The following is a 21,583-nucleotide window of genomic DNA, read 5'->3' as shown; positions in this document are numbered from 1 at the left end:
AGTCAGTAGGAGTAAGACAGAGTACATGTGCGTAAATGAGAGAGAGAGCAGTGGAGTGGTGCGGTTGCAGGGGGAAGAGGTGGAGAGGGTGGAGGAGTTCAGGTACCTGGGGTCAACAGAGCAAAGTAATGGAGAGTGTGTTAAGTGAAGAAAAGAGTGCAGGCAGGGTGAAGTGGGTGGAGAAGAGTGGCAGGAGTGATTTGTGATTTAAGATTATCTGCAAAAGTGAAAAGGAAAGTTCATAGGACTGTGGTGAGACCTGCGATGTTGTATGGATTAGAGACAGTGGCATTGAGTAAAAGACAGGAGGTGGAGCTGGAGGTAGCAGAGCTGAAGATGTTGAGAGTTTCGTTGGGAGTGACGAGGTTGGACATGAGTTTATTAGAGGGACAGCGCATGTAGGACGTTTTGGAGACAAGGTGAGGGAGGTGAGATCGAGATGGTTTGGACATGTGCAGAGGAGGGACATGGGGTATTTCAGTACTAGAATGCTGAGGATGGAGCCACCAGGAAGGAGGAAAAGAGGATGACTAATGAGGAGGTTTATGGATATGGTGAGAGAAGACATGCAGGAAGTTGGGGTTAAAGAGGCAGATGTAGAGAACAGGGGGGGTATGGAGACAGATGATCTGCTGTGGCGCCCCCTAATGGAAGCAGCCGAAAAAAGAAGAAGAAGAAGAAGACTTGCAGTCTCATATTCCCTTTACATGCTAGAGTATTACCAGTGGGTTACATTTTAAAGTAAATCTGTAGTATTTACATTCATGATGGTGTCTCTTTATTGTAGACTATGACAATAAAATATTTACTTCTTTGTGTCCTTTGATTTGAATAGAAGTTGTTTATCCACTAAGGAAAAAAATCTGTGATAATCCACTTTCGTTGTCTTAAAGGCCTTTTGGGGTTGTATTTCTTTGAAGCTCATAGTAAGAGCCTGCATAATCAGCTACTAAATGCAAGTTGAACACAGATACAGATCTATTATTGCCTTTACTTATCATGAGTGACAATGATCTCATTTATACAGTAGAGCAGCTGAAGGCCTTGCTTAAGGGTCCAGCAGTGGCATCTATACAATTCAGTTTTATTTGTATAGCACTTTTACTGTGGACATTGTCCCGAATCATCTCCACAGAGAAAAACAGATGGGAGCATAAACTTTTAGTCCCTATAGGTTTATTCCAAATGAGCGAGCCAGTGGCAAAAATGGTAAGAAAAACTGATGGCATGAAGAACAAACCCTGAGAAACACCAGACTCATAAGAGAATCCATCCTTATCTGGGTGACACTGAATGTACATTCGTTATAGTTTTATCATTCTTGAGGTGTACTGTTCAGTGAACTGTTCAGTAGCGAGCGCTCAAATGTAGAACTGTCCACGTCGACTGTAATCCTAAGCCATTGTAGCAGACTGATATTAATTACATTCCAAGTTCTTGAGTTGCTCAGGAATTTCATGGATCTTGAGGCTGTTCATGTGGAACCATCCTCACCTGTAAGTGAATATAAACAGTCACTAAACAGTATGCCTCAACAACTATGAAACTGTAACGAAAGGACATTCTGTGCCACCCAGATGAGGATGGGTTCCTTTCTGAGTTTGGTTCCTCACAAGGTTTCTTCTTTATGAAGTCTCAGGGAGTTTTTTGGTTGCCATTGTTGCCACCGGCTCACTCATTAGGCGTACAATTATAGGCACTAAACTTATAAATTCACATTTATAACTATTTATCTCTGTAGAGATGTTTTGGGACAATGTCTATTGAGCTATAGAAATAAGATGGAATTGAAATGAAATGTAAACAGAATTTCACATTTTATGCAAAAAAAAAAAAAAATTGTTATGCATAAGCATGATGATGCACTGAAAAATACAGTAGTAAATACACACAAACACATATTCATGCATTCGCCACTAGACAGATCGGGGAATCCACTTCGCGTCAGCGCGCGCACATTTCCACCGGATGGCAGCACGAGGCAGCTCGTGAGTGGCCGCGCGCGAGCGGCTTGCGTGGGCGTTCCTGGCTCCGCCATCATGCCGGGGTGGTGCAGCGACTCCGCGCCGAGGAAGCCGAGGGAAGCCCGGAACGACCGGTAGAGAACTGCCCGGACAACCCCCTACCCCTTTACTCCTCCCCACCCCCACCCCGACGGTTATCCTTCGACAATCGGTCTGTCCGCGCGTGCTTGCGTCCGTGCACTCCTGCGTGATCCGTGCGACAGAGATCAGCTCGTGCACCTCCCTTCCCTTCATCCGTCCTCCTCCTCCTCCTCCGCCGGTAAACGGAGCGGAGCTGCACCGAGTGATGCTGCGCTCCTAAAGCACCACAGCCCCATGAACATGTCCAACGCAGTCATGGGTCTAAACCCCACCGACAGGGTCATCAAATGTAAGTGCGTGCGCGGGTGCGCGCCCGGATGTTTTTTTTTTTTTTTTTAATGTGTGTCTTTGTATCTCCATGTGTCATTAAAATGATCAATTTCTTTTACAAATTGTGGGCTGTCTGTGATTGCTCTGCAACAACCTCCACACATACTCGATCTGATCTGCCTCTTCTTCTTCTTCTTCTTGTTCTTCTTCTTCTTCTTCTTCTTTTTCTTTTTCTTCTTCTTCTTGCATTTGGTCCATTATGATCTGATCGTGCTATTGTTCGGATCTGGGATGTGATGCTCCATGGCCCATTTGTTTCTGGTGTACCCTGATAGGCTGTTAGGCTGGAGGCTGGAGGCTGTCTAATGAGCTTCAGACCATCTTTCTGCTAGTGGTGAATGTGTGAATTGCTATAGAGAGAAAGCAAGAGGGGAGAGAGAGCGAGAGAGAGAGAGAGAGAGAGAGAACGAGACCTACAGAGGGAGAAGGGAAGAAAGAGAGGCAGATCGGCATCGTTTCGGGTCCGATGAAACGTTTTTCCGTGCCGTTTTGACGATGACAGCCGCCAAAGGACGACCGAAAGGTAGATCTGATTTCTCTTTGCTCCCATTTCTTTCGATTTGATTTCATTAAGATCTAGCAGGACCGCCTCTCCGGAAACCATCGATCAATCCTGGGCTTTATCTCGTGACCCGGAGAGATACTGTCTAATAGATGACAGCCTGGGAGATGCTCATGGACTTGTTATATAGACGATATCCAATCTGGGTATGCTGTTTAAATCAGAGTGGATCTAATCAAACACGATCCGATCAGACTGATCATCATGGCGATGCCATTAGACCATACAAAAATAGACTATGCACAGTTTCGGGATTGTTACGTTCCTTTATATCGAACATAAAACTGGATGTAAAATGCTTTATATTGCTGGTGTGTGTGATATACAATGTTATATGCTTTATAAATACTTAAAGAGTGTTGAGAGAAGCGATTGTAAAAGAAAAAAAAGTGCTTGTTTTTGCATATTACATGTGTTGGTTGGTTGTGATGGAATTTGTGATTGTAATATTCTTATTAAAGAAGACAGTGTGGCACTGGAGAGACTGTTGGCAAAAAGCGAACGGCCAGAAGGGAAACGAGAGTGAGAAAGAGAGAGAGAGAGACAGAGAGAGAAGCAGGAGGGGTTTCATTGGAATCCACTCTAAATGGGCTATCCCTCACCGAGGGACCGTTTCCCGACCAAAATAGTGCAGCAGCATATGCTATTCGGCATAAAATAATCATATTATGGCATATGGCAGCTCTGAAAACGGTCATCAGAAGCATTTTTAACAAATATTATTACATGTCACAGTGTACAGTGATGCTCCGGATGAGATCTCGGCTGTGTCATAGCATGTGACCGTCATACCACGGGCTCGCTGTCAGCACATCCGACAAGGATCCGAAGAAACTGACTACAAATCGATCACCAGGTCCGGGCTCGTGCAGGAAACATCTCAAAATGTTCACATTTTCACTATCACAAAAACTGCATTTCATTGCTGTGTACCTATACTATGCAATGACAATAAAGTTCTATCTATCTATCTATCTATCTATCTATCTATCTATCTATCTATCCATCCATCCATCCATCCATCCATCCATCCTGTAGATATACAATTCTCCTATTGGTGGCTTTGTAGCAATGTTCAATGTACGTTGGCTCTGTAACAATAATGTTTATGAGCTGTGCTAAATGCAAAAGTGCAGAATTAAAACGAACCAAGCCTTCTATACTTTAACAACTAAATCTAGATCTAGTTTTGTGTCCTAGCTTGCTTGCTAACTTGCTCTCTCAGGGAGTTTTTCCTTGCCACAGTCACCACTGGCTCGTGTTTATTAGGAATGAACTTATAGGTGCTTCTTCTTTCAGATTTTCCCATTAGGGGGCGCCACAGCGGATCATCCGTCTTCATACCCCCTGTCCTCTACATCTGCCTCTTTCCCTCAACCACCTGCATGTCTTCCCTCACCACATCCATAAACCTCCTCCTTGGTCTTCCTCTTTTCCTCCTTCCTGGTTGTTCCATCCTCAGCATTCTCCTACCGATATACCCCATGTCCCTCCTCTGCACATGTCCAAACCATCTCAATCAAACTTATAGGTACTAAATGTATATATTCTCTCAGACCATTTTATAACCACTTTATCTCTGTAAAGCTTCTTTGACACTATGTCAATTGTAAAAAGCGCTCTACAAAGATCCATGGTAAAATGTTGCTAGCTATAGCTAATCTGTAAGCAGTGCTGTATCTTGCTACCCACATACATTTATTTGCATTTATGGCAATAGCAGATGCCCTTACCCAGAACACTAGCCCAACAGTGGCAGCTTGGTGTGGCTGGGATTTGTACTTATGACCTTCGGATCCAGTTAGCAAACTTTAGTTAGTATATGGTGAGCCTTAGTTGTACTTCTAGCATAATATTTAGGCTAAGCGTACAAAACACCAGTTGTTAAAGTGTTTTTGCTACCGTTTATAGCTAGCCTTCTCTTTTCAAAAACTCATTGTGCGACTCATGGGTTATGTTGTCACAAATGACAGAAGGATCTGGTTTTAATAGAACCGAGTTGTGCTCAAAAAGAAAAATTCAGAAGGAAGACGAAATACAAGGACTGTGTACTTCATTTATTAGCCATTGCTATTTCATGCGGATCGGATTGTGTGGTCTCCACATCAACAAAGCATATCTATTGGTATTACATCTGATGCTGAAAAGATTTTTACGTGGGTTTTTGGTGGGATTTTTAAGAACGGCAGAATTCATGTTTGCCACTGAGGCAAGTCCATTGTCTTTTTTTTTTCTTTAATGGTATCATTTACCTACATATTTAAGTGTACCATTGATCTTCCTAATGATTTTACCATCACATATCCTTTACATTGTCTGTAAGTCAAATCAAGTCAAGTCAAGTCAAGTCAAGTCAAATTTATTTCTATAGCGCCTTTCACAACAGACATTGTCCTAAAGCAGCTTTACATAATTTTAAGAGTTAAGGTGAATGGTGTGTATTTATCCCTGATGAGCAGCCATGACGACTGAATGAAAAACTCCCTTAGATGTTATGAGGAAAAACCTTGAGAGGAACCAGACTCAAAAGGAGAACCCATCCTCATTTGGGTGACATCAAGAGTGTGATCATAAATCTTTTAAACAATACAGAACACTGGAGAGTGAGAACTAACATGATCACTGGAATGTAAGATTATGATTAATGATCTTTCTACAGTCTTTTACAGTTATTTGTGAACTTGTTTGTTCTAGCCAGCCTCAGTATTTTTTTGCTACCTTATAGGCCATGTGTTAGAGGTAACACACTGGTTTTGCCTTCTTGCAACAAGGAAACTTATTTGTAATATTTTCAAGTATGTATGTTTCTTTCTTTTTGCAGTGGAGCAATATTGCTAATAGCAGCGATAGCTTTGTTTGCTGACATCATAATCTAAAGCACATGTCAAAAGCATTGCAGTGATTTTAGTTTCTTAGTTGGATTTGAATGAGAATGTTTGGGAAAAGCATTTATTTTATACGAGTACAGTACAGAATTGTAGTAGGCCATTGTCTTAATATTGCTGTATATGTTTGTTTTTGTGAGTATCTGGTCAGATTGTTTCAATTCATGACGTACAATCCTAGTGAATTCTATTTGTTCCTGGCGGTAAAACCAAAAACTGGAACAGTTAAAAAGGGGGAGGGTTGAATATGTACAATATCTAAGGCACTGTGTATAATAAATTTTTTTTTTTCAAAAATCGATTTATGAGTTGAGGATTCACACAGAGAGAGAGAGAGAGACAGAAAAAAAGAGAGAGAGAGAGAGAGTCTACTATTATTTTCTTTTGACTTTTAGGCCCTTTCTTTCTACAGAAAGGCTTGGCCTGCCATCTGAAATGTAATAGCTAGATATGAAAACTGGTGAAATATGATACGATGTGAGAAAACAAGTAAGACAATAAAAGAAAAAGGGAAAAGGATGAGAAGTGGAACAGACAGGGACTGAGACAGGATGCTTACTCACAAACCCACAAACATGAGTATTTAACAGTGACCAGAAACAATAAACTAGAACATTGCTGAAGTTTATTTCTTGTGCACTTCTTGTGTCTCAGCTTCTCTAATCATGCAGCATAAAAAAGAATATATGTAAAAACTGGTGATTATGGTACATGGTGTCTCAGCTGCTTATCATATATAAAAAATACTAGTAATTTAAAATTTCTCTGCTGTATAGTTAATACAGGGATGTCTGTCATGCTGTAATACAGGTTGGCTGAGTTATCAGTGAGGTGATAAAATCAACTGATATTTCTGATAGAAAGGTTCTCCAGACTAAACAGTATTTTGGAAATCGGCTGATGTTGTACTGAGAAACGTGTTGCTTTTTTATTTTTCCATTTCACTGTTTTGAATATTGCTTTTGGATTTGATGACGGGTTGATGATCCTTTTTTGGCCTTACATTATTTATTACTCTATTTACAGATAAACCAGCTTGTCCACTTCAACCAGGAATTTAAAAAAGCATGTTAATCTTTATGTATGATATTTAGGGGGCTGTTTTTCTATTTTGAATTTGAATCAAAAACCTGGATAAAAACCCACATTGTAAACGCATACACTTCCAAAAATCAGCCCTTTTAGTGCTTTCTGTCATGTGCGAATGATTACTCTTCAACTTGACTCACTTTTTGGAGAAATATGAAGTATATCAGCAAAGTTCTAAGTCTGAAACTTTCACATTGACTTCTAGACCATATTAGCTGATTTGATTGGTTTTCAGGACCTCCAAAACTCTTTTTCATTACGCATCTTGATGAGTAGTGAATTAACCGGCTTCACGTGCACCACTGAATCGGTGTATAAGAGAAGTGTGATGTCTGAAAGCCGTCCTTATAGGAGCAGACGACCTTGTGGGCCTCGTGGACTGAATGCAGTCGTGTCACCAGAGGATGTCACATACCTGCGTAATGTGTTGGTTAGCCAGTAGCCGGTGGATGATGCAATGACAGGCAGTATATTTTTGTACAGGGACATCATTAGTGTTAAGTGAAGCTTAGAACGGATTCGAAGACTGGAACTGAGCACCGGTGCGTTAAGTGTGTTTATGGATGGAGCTGGGTTATTGTATTGTAGCACCAGAGCTTTGGGATAACGCTAATGACGATGATGCAGGTTTATAAACACGCATACACCGGTGCAAAAACGAGTATATTCTTACACTGCAGATCAGGTAAATCCAGCCTGATGCTCATTCACTGTATGCAACTGAACTGTAGCTGCTCCTTTAAGGGTCTGTTCTAGTACTGGAAAGTTAATATTTTACAACCCCTGAGTTACCAGAGAGCAACTTTCATGCCCAAAGGCCTCTAAATTATCTTTGTGATTCGACTGGTTTCTGCCTTACATGTAAGCTGCCTTGGTTAACAATGAATACGTTTAAATCTTGGATCTTGTCCTGGAGCTTCTGCATCCGTATGCGTCCACAAATTGTGTTTGGCAGGTCAACAACAATGTGACACTTTAGTCATGGCTATTACTGCTCGAAATACATTGGAAATAATTAGGCCAGGGAACTCGTGTGTCTCGAAGCCGCTGTCATAAAAGGATAAAAGCAGCAGCTTTATTCAGGTTTGTTGCGTTATGATCGACACTTTAAGAAGGTGTATGACTGCAAATTTGTAGGAATTTGCAGATTCGATCTTCTTACACATTGGGGGCAGTGTTTTATGACTGAATTTGTTAAAACACTGATAAAATTGCTCTTATTCTAATAAAATTACTCAAATGTCTTTTTTTGTTTTGACATTTGTTTTGTTGATATGTTTTTAGGATTTTAAGTCGAGACATGAGTTGCCTACGAAGAGTCAGAATCAAATCCAGAGCTTTGTGGTGCCAGACAGTTTGAGGTTTGAGTAATGGAAATGCAAGTGGCATTACAAGTCATTTGCCAGTGAGACAGAGTAAACATTCAGTTTACAAATGATAAGCTTTCCAGCCATGCTGCGTCATCATCTAGAAGTCAGAATCAGGTCAAAAATCACAAGCTTTGGATTTAGTTCAGAGTTGAGTCTTGATCTTCTAAGTCATATGTACTAAAGTCAGAGCTGAATGTCCTGGTCTTTTGTGTCTGATCAGACTACATCATAAGCCTTGAAGTCAGTTGAGTGATTATTTTTGGTGTGAAGTTGCAATAAGCTTAAAAATCTTATTTGAGTTGAGATTTTAAGGTCTTATTGTCCAAGTATTTCAAGATGGCGCCGGTAAGGTCGGCTTCCGTCACAACTGCTCCGGCTACGTTTTCTTTTTCCCTTGTTTTATCTCTTCCCCCCACCCTATTCCCTCATGCCGGTCAGTCATATAAAGCATTTCACTGCATGTCGTACTTTGTATGTATGTGTATGTGACGAATAAAATTTGATTTGATTTGATTTGAAGTAGAGAGTAATGAGCTTTGAAGTCTGAGCCAGGCTGTGAGTCATATGCTTTAAAGCCCGGTTTGAGTTGTAAGTCATATGCATTGAAGGCATTGCTGAGTAAGCTTTGACATCAGGTTGAGTCAGGTTTAAGTAATACACTTTGAAATCAGTCGACGAATGAGTCATTATATTTGGAGTCAGTATCTAGTTAGAAGTCGTATGCTTTTAAATCAGAATCCATCTATAAATCATATTTAGGAGTCTATATACGAGTCATAATTTTTGTAGGTATAATCTATTTACAAGTCTTAGTCTTGAAGTCAAGATCAAGTTATGAGTCATAAGCATTAGAGTCAGAATCTAGTTGCGAGTCATTGGAGTTATTAGAGTCAGTGTTCAAATATAAGCCATATACTTTGGAGTCTAGTTACGAGGCATTCTGAGTCTGAATCTAATAATGAATCATTAGCTTTAGAGTCAAAATAAAAATTATTTATTTTGTAGTTAGAGTCCAAATACGAGTTTTGGAGGCGGGATCTAGTTATGAATCATAAGTTTTTGAGTCAGAGTCTAGCTACAAATTATAAGTTTTAAAGTCAAAATCAAGGTGCAAAGAGTAAGCTTTAAATTCTTAGTTGAGTAAGAGATCCATGAGCTTTCATTGCTGAGCTAGACTGAGAGATAAGTTTGGAGTCAAATGTCTATAAAGTCAGAATAGTCAGATTTTAAAATTCAAAGTCAAATCACTAAACAGTGGGGACATTGCTGTTGTTTTTTTTTTTTTTTTTTTTAGAAAACGCTATACATAAATACATGATTTTGACCAGATACATTCAAAAAAAATCCCGTCTTGTATACCACAAACGTACATAAACTGTAAAAATCTAGTTCAATCTCTACAGTGAAAAGGAAAGAAAGGACGAGAGAATGGAGAGAAGAGGAAGGCTAATTTTAGCCCTTTTAACACACATAGTGTAGCTATGAGTTTAAAGAGAAAGTAGTGGGACAGAGCTTTGGCCTAATGAGGCCACGCTAAAGCAGGAAGTTACTGCAGTCCAACATGGCTCTCCAATTTTCCAGCATACTCCACTAGTGTTCTGTCTTTCAGGCCTTGCTGTTGTCTTATTCCTGCTGTCAGTCATTGCAGCACTCTGTGTTTACTGGCTCATTTTGTGCTAGGTTTCTCAGCATGTCGTCGCACCTGCCAGCCCGAGTGCAGATGGCTGTATGTGTGTATGGCATGCATTAATTGCGTGACTTCAAATAGCGATTTAAAAAATCCTTTATCAAAGGCGTGTGAAGAATAGCTAGCTTCTCTCGATCTGGGTCGGTGGGTGTGACACACATCAACACACATTTACTCGCTCTCACACAATTCCTGTCTATGTCTCTCTCCCTCACTGTCTCCGTAACTCACTTTTAGCAAACACTTAGCAGAGGATACAAGGACGAGTCGCAATGTTGCACTACATGCAGCGTTTTACATACTGAACAGGGCATGTTCTGGATGTTCTTGGGGTGCCGGGAAAAACTAATTCAAGATTGTTCTGGCGGACAAGTGGAGTTGGTGTCCGATGATCTTTCAGTTCCAGTTCAGCAATCACATGCTATATTGTAACAGAGAGACTTTCCCCAGAGTCGATCTCTCTCCATCCTCTCTCAGATCTTCTGTCCTAGTTTTCCTCTTGCTTGCTCTGTGTGACACACACACACACACACACACACACACACACACACACACACACACACACACCCAAAGCTTGTTTTATAATACCAATTCTCTTCTATATTAAATAATACATTCCTTGATATAACAGTTCCATATAAATGTCATTAAACAACAGTGAACAGCAACGGAAATCGGCATCAGAAATTCAGATTGTATTAGTATGCAAATAAAATAAAATCTCTTCCAACCCCTTTACACTCCTCAAAAAAAACCAGGGTAATAACAAAATATTTGCATATCGAAACCTGATTGGTTCTTACATGATGCAATAACACTTTATATATCATTTGCTGAACTGTGGTGAGTTCTATATCATTTAATATTTTAAACTGATCTTTGTTTTTATTCCAACTTCCTCTTTCTTTTAAATAATGAATAATTCATTATTATAATAATTATAATAATGAATATATACACAATTTTGTGCCTATCATGTTGGCTTATATGCAAAGCTTATGCATATAATGTACGGTACACAAAGGCTTTGGAATAGAAACAAAAGCTACATGACCTTTCTGTTTAGCAGATACTCAGACTGATCAGACTCCAAGAAAAAAAGAGAGAAAATGGGAAAAAAAAATTCTGTAATCAGGCAAAAGATTCTGTTTGTAAGACCTGAATTAGTGTTAGAATGTTATTGCATCATAATATATAATAGCCATTAAGGTCTCAATATACGAATACAAGCCTTGCAAATAGAAGGGTTTATTACACTCTGAAGTCCTAAAATGCTTTTGGTTCTATTGCTTTATACTCTGGAGGCACTTCAGGGGGTCCTTGTTTATAAAATCAGGCAATAGAATGTTTTAATTCCCTTTAGGAAGTGAACAAGCCTTAGCAAATGTAGAGGACAATCAGACACTTTTTGGCTTGGGGAATATCTAATGCTGCCTTCAAGTCCTTTTTGGAAGTTCATAAAGGTTTTCAGGTGGCAGTTATTAAGCTGAAATGGTTTTGGTTGAGAAAAAATAGACGAGGTCAGATAATAATTTTTTGCTTCTTTTTTTTGTACAATAAAAATATATGGAAAAATTGAACGATTTACAAAATTATTACATAATTTTTCCTGTCTGTTGTCAGGGCCATGTGATGCCCACCAGGAATTTTTGTAATTGACACACTTCCAGCTTGGAAAGTAAAAACTCATGGAAAAATAGGAGTTCCTGAAGTTGTAATTGCAACATCACGAGATGTTTGCATGCATTCTTCTCGTAATTACGAGATTAATAGTTGGCCCTTTGTTTCCTTCATGTTAAACTCTTACATAAAGCAATTTATTTTTAATATTATCATTTAATAGCTACTCATATTTCATACACGTTGCTTGACCTTAAAAATAATCCACTTTAATCAGTTGCAGTGCTTCGTGCCCTGGTTTGAATTTGTAAATTGCGATGATGTTTCGCATCTCAGACACAAGTTTGAGCAATTTTTTTCAAATATCGCATCGGCTAAATGTAGTGGAAAGGAAACGATCACGCTGGGAGATGGAAGATCTGAATGTGCGAGTGCCATCAGTGAATGTGTAGATATTATTTATCTCGGCAGCGTTGGACCATGAAAAGAAAAACTCCAGACGCCATGCAGAGACATTTTTCAAGTTTGACTGGTTAGAAGCTAGATCTTTAGGAACTTTCAAAGAGCATATACTTTCTAAGAGTTTACTGGAGTGAGAGAGAGAAAGAAATAAAAAGAGAGAGTGGCGGAATGAGTCATTTCAGTGAATAGCCATTTCCCTGTTGTGTGCTTACTTCAGCACGGCAAGCTACTCCATTTTAACAACGGCGCAGAAGTGGTTTTTACGTAGTGAAAGTATTTCTGTTTCCCGGGTTGAGATTTAATTGCTGAGTTCAACCGCTATAAGTGCAGGTGTTCTGTATATTTGTCATTAGACAATACGCACACACACAAGGCAGCTGTAAGCGAATGTGCTCTTTCTGCTGACTCATGGTATTTCAATTTGTTTAGCGATCCAGCAGAAGAGAGTACAATCAGAGGCTGAGATGCTCGTATGGACTCATGCGTAAACGTTTTATTGGCCTAATGGATTGTTTGATGGATAACTGCTGTCAAATGGATGAGGGGGAAATATTATCCTTAATGCTTGTATGAAAGTTTGCATCCCTGTGGGTTTTTCTTTTATTAAAAATTATGGTATCTGTTTGTTTATAGTTAGAAAATTTCAGAAAATCCAGAACCTGGCACAATCAACTGGCAACTGGTGTAAATCTGGTGCTGGAGAAGACTAAATAGGTACAGACAGCTGTTCAGAGGATATAAAAGAGGCTGGAGATAAAGAGGTTTAAAGATGAAGACAGTACACAGAACGTATTCGTGGATATTTTGATTGGAAATTTCTTACTTCTGCATTTAAGCATCCATTGCTGTACAGTACACCGCAACAATGATAGAACTGTAATGAATTGATATTTGGTGCCACCCAGATGAGGATAGGATCCCTTTTGAGTCTGGTTGCTCTCAAGTTTCTTCCTGATATCTTCTCATGAAGTTTTTCCTTGCCACAGTCGCCCATGGCTTGCTCATTAGGGATACACTTATAGCGGACTGAATTTATACTGTACATCCCAACTTCATAACCTCTTTATCTCTGTAAAGCGACTTTGGGACAATGTCTATTGTTAAAAGTGCTATACAAATAAAGCTAAATTGAATTTAGAGTGTTATACGGTTAGTTCTCTTTATTATTCATGATCTCAAGTTCACTAATTGACCCTTGAGAACAGCTATGACAGCTGAGACACGAAATGTCTTTTTTTTTATCCTCTTCATTTTGCTCTGTAGCAGGGGTGTCCAATCTTTCAATCTTTCAACTATTCATCATTGTTAAGATTATCTTCTGGCTTGGAGTGTTCAGGATTCTAACTCTTACTGTCAAAACCCATACACACATACTCACGCACTCACACTCTATCTATCTATCTATCTATCTATCTATCTATCTATCTATCTATCTATCTATCTATCTATCTATCTATCTCTCTCTCTCTCTCTCTCTCTCTCTCTCTCTCTCTCTCTCTCTCTCTCTATATATATATATATATATATATATATATATATATATATATATATAATTTCTCTTAACAATTTACCAGTAGCAAATACACACTCTCTCTATATATTTCTTTCTTTGAACTTACCTATATCACTCTTTTGACAAGATGTTTGTATCATTTAATGTGCTTTCTTTCTTTCTTTCTTTCTTTCTTAAAAATCATCAAACTTATAAAACATTTTAGACGTTGAAGCTGGCATTCTCAAGCTAAGTCAAAAGTCGGAACTTTACCTATCTTAACGTACCTGATGTTATCCTATCAATTTGGTTTATCTTATTTGGAAAATATTAGATAAATGTGACTATATTCAAGACATTTTCACTTGAAGATGAGACTTTAGATTTTTTTTAATTTTAGAATATTTGATTATACAGTGGAACCTCGGGTTACGAGTTTAATTGGTTCCATCACTTTACTCTTAACCTGAAAAGCTCGTATCCCGATACAAATTTTCCCATAAGAATGAATAGAAACTTCGGTAATTTGTTCTGGACAACCAAGAAGTGTTTCTTAAAAAAAAAAATAACCTGACTTCAACGAAACATTCATCGTAACACCTCTTGCAGTATTTAGATCAACTATTTTATCCTTATTTTTTAGTATTGTGCAGATAGTGGATGTTAACCTGTTATAATGGCTTGCTATATCAACAACACGTATGCCATCGCGGTGTTTCTTGATTATCTCCTTCTTCATTTCCACAGTGATGGCTTTTTTCTTCTTTCCACCTTCTGCATCAGGCTTCTTTGTTGGCGGCATGGTGATAGGAATACGTACAGTATTTAAAGTTCAGTAATTCCACACTGTTAGAGCGACGAGCGGATGTGTATGTGCTGCACGAGAGCGCAGCGAGAGCACGTGGTGATACGTAAAAAAACTAACCTGCCTGCGATTTTTCCGTGCGCAGCGCTCGTATCCTAAAAAATTTCTCGTAACTAGAGGCAACATTTTTTATGAATTGCGACTCTTAACCTGAATTTTACGTATCCAGGGGCGCTCGTAACCCGAGGTTCCACTGTACTCTATATCAGGGGTCACCAACAGGTCACCCGCAAGGACAACATGAGTCGCCTGCGGGCCTTTTCTGAAAATAGCTCACCATAGTGCCACTTACCAGTGAGCTGCATCTAAATTTTTTTGTTGCTATTCTTTTTTAAATCTGTCGCGGATAGAGTTGGAAACTAAGGTATCGTTAAACGCCTTGTCTTTATTTAGTCTGAACATATACAAGGCAGAGGCTTAAGGAGAAGTACGAACCGGAGAGCGGGGAGAATCCATAATACGGGTAGAATCCGTAATGTGGGTAGTCCAGGGATGATCGCCGATGTGAACCGTTAAAGGCAAACCTATCTTGAGCGCTTCCTCTGAAGCGGAACCAGGAAGTAATACTAGTGGTAGGAAGTCCAGTAGATCTCTCATTGCAAAGAGTAGATCCAACCATGAGTGAGGTGGAATCGGGAGCTTATAAAGGGAAAGGTAGTGGGGAACAGGTGTAGGTGATTAGAGCAGGGAGAGGCTGAGTGATAGTTAGAGCCTTGGATGGGGGTGTGGCTGTTGGTTCCCTGACAAAATCACACTTGCATTGGTGTGAATTTAAAAATGACAATATTAAAATATAGATGTCAATAATATCAATAATTCACATTAACTGGTACCCAAGAAGTAGCTCTCAGTTTCAAAAAGGTTGGTGACCCCTGCTCTATATGGAAAAATATACATATAGAACTAGGAGACCCAAACCTGTTCCAGTATGGCAATGTCCCTGTACACAAAGTCACCTCTATGTTGATATGGTTTACAGGGGTTGGAGTAGAAAATCTTAAGTGACCTGCTATAGAGCTCTGGTCTCAGCCCTACTGAACACCTTTGGGATTAATTTGAAAGCTGACTGCACCCCAGGCCTCCTCACCTACATCAGTACCTGACTTTACTAACACCCTTGTGAATGAATGGTCAAAAATTACCAGAAGACTGGATGTTATTATAACAGCACATGAGAACTTAATGTGTAATGGGATGTTCATTTAGTCCATGTCTTAATTTTACCTACAGAAGGATATTGTTATAGAAGCATTGTAAAATAAAGCAATTGTATAAACTGACTGAATACAAGATTTCTTGCCATCATCATCTTGAAATTAGTCTACGGTTTATCACAATAGTGCAAATGAGCCTCAGAAATGAAGTCATTACCATTAATGAATTTTGTTCTTTATGAATATATTACGACATTTAAATACCTTCGACTACAATAAGAACTCAATCTGAGCCTGGTAGCAAAATTGAGGGAAACGTTTTTTTTCTGTTCTTTGCCCATACTGAATTTCTGCACTGTCCTTCAAAATCTTTTAAACTATTAACAGCCACCTCGATAAATATCACCCGCAGCTCGAGCAGAGGACACATAAGGTTGCATACGGTTCAAGAAATCTTTCTTTTTTTTATGTGAGCAGTAGATAACATATGTCGAGATATGCTTTAAAAGTGGTTTAAAGAAAGAATGAAATGTATGAGGTAACATGCTGCTGTGGAACAAAATGGTTTTCATGATATATTGTTAAATTAGATTTAAAAAACAACCCAAACACAGACACCACGGATCAGTTGTTGCACCCAAACAGAAACACTCGCATTCACACCTGATACCAATACAGTTTGTCCTCATTTCTCTTACCTGAAAAAAAGTATAATTACTCTGGCTGGACCAGAAATGATTAGAGTATTAAAAAGAGCATCCACTGGGGGTTTACAATGTAATGACTAAAAAATTGAGTCAAAAGAGTGTTTTATGCTTGTTACAGGTATTTTGCAGCACCATGAAATTCTTTCTTACATACTCCAGCAATGAAAGGAATCTGGAATCGGCCATGATGTAGCACCCCTGGAACACAGAGGGTTAAGGACCTTGTTTACAGGCCCCATTAGTGGCAGCTTGGTGATACCAGGGCTTGATCCCCCAACCTGCTGATCAGTAACCCAAAACCTTAACCACTAAGCTACCACCTCCCCAAGATTCAGTAAGATAAACCATCCAAAAAACAGGAAGCTAAAGCCATAAAGATAGCAGAATCTCCTTAAATGATGCCACCAAGCAGTTCCTGACTGCATTGCTGATAATTTAATAATTCCCACTTGTTGAATGGGGGAAATTATGGATTAAATTGTCTTTTTTAATTTATTTCTTTAAGATAAATCACAAGCTGGAAAGAATCATTCACACATGCAGTGTACAAACAAACAAATTGCAACAAGGGCGATATAATTTTTATTAGTAGATAATGACGATACACACATTACCTACACAGAAAAGAACAACAGGAAAATGTGGCAGTATTATTTCAGAGCATGCAGACTGTTGCTGTGAGTGATAGTCATGTACGTAGCGATAAATTGAAGGTAACTTAGTGAGCCAACGCAGGAGTATGTGAGTGGAGTGGAGTTTTTTTAGATAAAGTGCGGCAGGTGACAGACGAAGAGAGGTGAATGGAAAAGCGGAATCCAAGCATAGCACTGAATATGTGTGGAAAAGAGTTAGTAGAACACGCAGGATGGGATGCGCCTCCCAAAAACCTGTCCTAGTACCTATTTTACAATCAGGTCAAGTTTAAATCTTAATAATAATAATAATAATAATAATAATAATAATAATAACAACAACAACAACAACAACAACAACAACAACAACAACAATAATAATAATAATAATAATAAAAACAGAAATATTATTGTGTATATAATTGTGTACATTGTATAATAATTATAATCATAGTATAGAATAATACAATATAATAATAGTTTTAATAATATTGTGTATGTAATTGTTCAATGCAATTAAATTCAATTTAATTTCAATTTTATTTTATTATTGTCTCAAAGCAGCTTTGCAGAATGTAAGAATTATTGTATAGAACAAAATTCACTTATATTTACATTCATTGTGTATATTGTGTCATAATTATAATACTATTCTGAAATAATATAATATAATAATAGTATTTAGTATTTATATTATGTATATTATTGTGTATATTGTGTAATAATAATAATTATGATAATAATGCTTTTATCTACATAGTCAATACACAACCATACATGGTACAGCATAACATTCAACATTAAATGACATAACAAATACAAAATATAGAAAGGATAATAATTAAACAGAAATAACATTTTAAAAAGGAATACAATTACAATTTAATAGAAAAAAGTATCAGCCTTTTAACTCCAGTCCAAATCGAAAAGAAATCTGGATCCCCAAACCCGACTGGACTGATCGACTACATTATAAAATTTGATTCATGTTGTTTGTTGCATGAGAATTCAGTCTGATTTGTAGATCAGCAATTCAGCCAACATCTGGCTTAAACACAGCATCCAAAACAGACAGATGTTTTGAACAATCTGGATATGCTGATATCAGCAGAGGTGAAGCACGGGGTGAGTGAAGCCAGGAGTCCTGTAATGTAGTAAAAGGAGGAGTAAAACAGCTGCCTTCTTACAAGAGTCTCTCAAAGAGAGTAAGGGCAAAACGAGTGAGAAAAGGAAAGATGCTGAGATGAGGAGTGTGAGAAAGAAAGAAAGAAAGAAAGAAGGGCAGTGAAGGAGAAGGAAAGCAAAGAGAGAGATAGAGAGGTAGAGGGGAAAGCTGTATCACAGCTGTGACCTGGATGAGTCCCTCCCCTTGTATCTCAGGGGTTCAGGAACAAGAGCGAGCCTGTCAGCGGCCTACTTTCCCAAAGTCTAATTCTAGGCCATTATCTGTGCTAGCACTGGTGGGGCTTCAGCATCCACCAGAAAAGAATAGTCCTTTCAGTGTGTGTGTGTGTGTGTGTGTGTGTGTGTGTGTGTGTGTGTGTGGGAAGGGAATGTGGGGTTGCCGGCACTGTTTGTGATTGCTTAAACACTCGGGTCAAGGTTAGAAAGAGAGTGAGTCGGAGAGAGATTTTTAGGTTTTGGCGTGTGCGTGTGTGTGTGTGTGTGTGTGTGTGTGTGTGTGTGTGTGTGTACATTCATGCATGGATTGCGCTCAAATTATAACTTGTTAACACCACAAAGACAAAGTATATTTGGAGAGACTACACTCAGTTCATTTCCTTGCTGCACACACAGAAGGACAGTGGGTTCCTAACGGGAGTTTCAAAGGCATCTGATATAAACAGGAATCTCAGATTATTTATTTTCTGTTTAATTTAGCCATAGGGATGGACATCAGTACCCATTTTTAATTGTGGAGGCGTTAGGAGGAGATAGTAGCTTAGTGGTTAAGGTATTGGATTTTGGATTGAAAGGTTACAGCACCACCAATCTGTTATTTCTGGGCCCTCGAGCAAGGCCCTTATCTCTCAACTGCACAGTTGTTAGTTGCTCTGGATAAGGGTGTCTGCTAAACGCCATAAATGTACTATACATATTTGAAATATTTTATTAATTAAATCTGGAGTATCTAGTTTAACCTCAGCTAATAATATGTAATCTTTTTTTTTAAAGGTGTACCTCAGGGTTCAGTGTTGAGTCTGTTTTTATTCTCTGTACAGCCAATATTGGGGTATTAAGAATGGCAAACATAAGGGGCTTTTACTTGTCACATGTACATTACAGCACAGGTAAACTCTTTCTTTGCATATCCCGGTGATTTTGAGATGCTGGGGTTGGCCATGATACAACACTCCTGGAGCATACAGGATTAAGGGCCTTGCTCAAGAGCATAAGTGTTGCAGCTTGGTGATACCAGAGCTTGAACCGCCAATCTTCCGATCAATAACCCAGAGCCTTAATCTCTGAGCTAGCACCTCACAAAAACTTTAGCACCCTCATGATCGTGTGACTAAGTTTTTATTTGAAAGCGCGAGAGAATTTGTCAGTGTGAACTTCAGATCTCTTGAGTTTTATGGTTGCAGCAGTTTTCTGAAGTCCGATTCCGCTTGAGTCTCAGCATCTGTCTCACACGCCTGAGGCCAGAACCCCTCATACATACAGAGCCTTGATGTCCTAACCTCCTGCTCTTGCTGTCTGTCCTTGTGTGACCCATTGATTCAAAGACACACACACACACACACACACACACACACACACACACACACACACTTTCATCTGAGGGCTGTGTGATGAAGACATTAAAGGATGTGACAAGTGGAAAGGGCATGCTGAAGAAATGGAAGCTGGCAAAAGGGATGTGTTTGTTTAGTATGTGTGTGTATGTGTGTGAGACACTGGGTTTCACAAGGTGGCTTCAAGGCTCAGGGCTTACAAAACACAGGAAATAAAAACTTCTGAACGTTTAAAAGCTTGGGTTTTCTTAAAAACATTGGAATTGATTTAAGAAAATGTGTACTTTATTTTTAGTAAAATAATCAATTAATTAATTGCATAATTAAATAATAAATATATAACGTATGCATCATATCACATGACAGTATTTAACAAGTTCCAAATGGGAGCTTTATGCATTATTATACCCTGTGTAGTAGTGTATGTACTGTATGAACAAAAGCTTGTGAACACCCGACAATAACATTTGTGTGTACTTTTTAAACATCCCATTCCACATTTAGTCTGCATTTCCTGTTATAATAACCTTCACTCTTCTGGGAAGATGTTCTACTAGATTTCAGAGTGTGTTTATGGAGATTTTTGCTAATTTAGCCACAAGGGTGTTAGTAAAGTCAGGAACTGATGTAGGTGAAGTGAGGAAGCCTGGGATGCTCTCAATTTTCCAATTTATTCCAAAGTTGTTCAGTAGGGTTGAGATCAGAGCTCTATAGTAGGCTACTCAAGATCTTCCACTCCAACAGTTTACCATGTAAACGATATAATGTGCACAAATTCCTGGGTTATGCTTGAATGCTTGTGGCATTGTGACAGTGTCTTATTTAACACAATTTGCTTTCATTTTAAAAAGGGAAAATAATAAAATAATGCACTTTAAAACTAGTGAAGAAAAAATTCCCCTATAAAAATACTCATTATGATAAAGTACAGATATTTAAAACTGTACTTTAGTACAGCAACAAAGGAAAACTACTTTATTACTGTCCACCCCTGCTAGATACCATCTGGAATTTACATTCTAAATATTTAACCTTTCACTGCATTATCTTCAGGAGGCAGATGCTCCATGAATGGTCTAGAAATATGCTTTAATGAGAGGTCATTGACCCTGCGTACTGCAGTGAGAAGGAGCTTCATGAGGAGGTATTGTAAAATATATATTTCTTTATGAGGGAAGTGGTAGATCCAGCACTACCAAGCTGCCACCACTATTGTTGGTCTCTTAAGCAAGGCTCTTAACCCTCAACTGCTCAGATCAGTTTATGTCACTCTGGATGAGGGTATCTGCCAATAGCAATGAATGTAAATCTTCTATAATTTGGTATTTGCATGGTATTGCACAAAAACACGAATAGGACCACATATTTTGGAGCTGATTTTGAATTTTGTCATAAATTGTGCAAACCCCTGATGTAAATAAAGGATTAAAAGTGTTAGTACACACACAGAGAGATAAATATACAACATTCTCACCAAAACCAGCAGGTCCAGGGCCAGCTTTTTTCAACAACCATCACCCTACTGAACTTTACACTGCAGCATTAAAACCCTGATGGAGCACTAATTCTTTACTGATAATCTCTGTATAATTCTAACTGTATACAATTGTACATATATAGCATATCCTACATTCTCTTCTATATACATATATACATATTTGTATACTATCTGTGAAAAACTTTAGTATCGTTGTAGATACAATGTAAATACCTCATATTGTAAATTTATTTCTCTTGTATTTCTCTACATATATTGTTCCTTATACACATCTCGCACATATACTTCATTTCCATGTCTTATATACATCTATATTTGTACTAAACTTGCACAACATCTTCTACAGATATGTCTCTGTCCCACACTAAAACTTTTCCATGGACCATCTCC

The 21,583-nt window shown here is 38.6% G+C and overlaps 1 protein-coding gene across 4 annotated transcripts in view; it reads left to right on the top strand.

The window, feature by feature from the left end:
* Positions 1-2,137: 2,137 nt before the first annotated feature.
* The window catches only part of ppp3cb (protein phosphatase 3, catalytic subunit, beta isozyme), a 62,983-nt gene continuing 43,537 nt past the window's right edge, over positions 2,138-21,583 (top strand). For 2 of the 4 annotated variants that reach the window (XM_046859276.1, XM_046859274.1), the window contains exon 1: positions 2,138-2,394. In XM_046859276.1, the coding sequence (XP_046715232.1) occupies positions 2,340-2,394 (55 nt within the window). In that variant the 5' untranslated portion in view covers positions 2,138-2,339. Of the gene's footprint in view, positions 2,395-2,806; positions 2,959-3,732; positions 3,854-21,583 lie in introns of those variants that run through there. The other 2 variants (XM_046859277.1, XM_046859275.1) reach the window with 2 other exon arrangements.

The sequence above is a fragment of the Silurus meridionalis genome, chromosome 10 (genome assembly GCF_014805685.1).
Source record: "Silurus meridionalis isolate SWU-2019-XX chromosome 10, ASM1480568v1, whole genome shotgun sequence".
NCBI lineage: Eukaryota > Metazoa > Chordata > Actinopteri > Siluriformes > Siluridae > Silurus > Silurus meridionalis.
The sequence above is the reverse complement of the archived record's forward strand: the minus strand, read 5'-3'. Positions and strand labels throughout refer to the sequence as shown.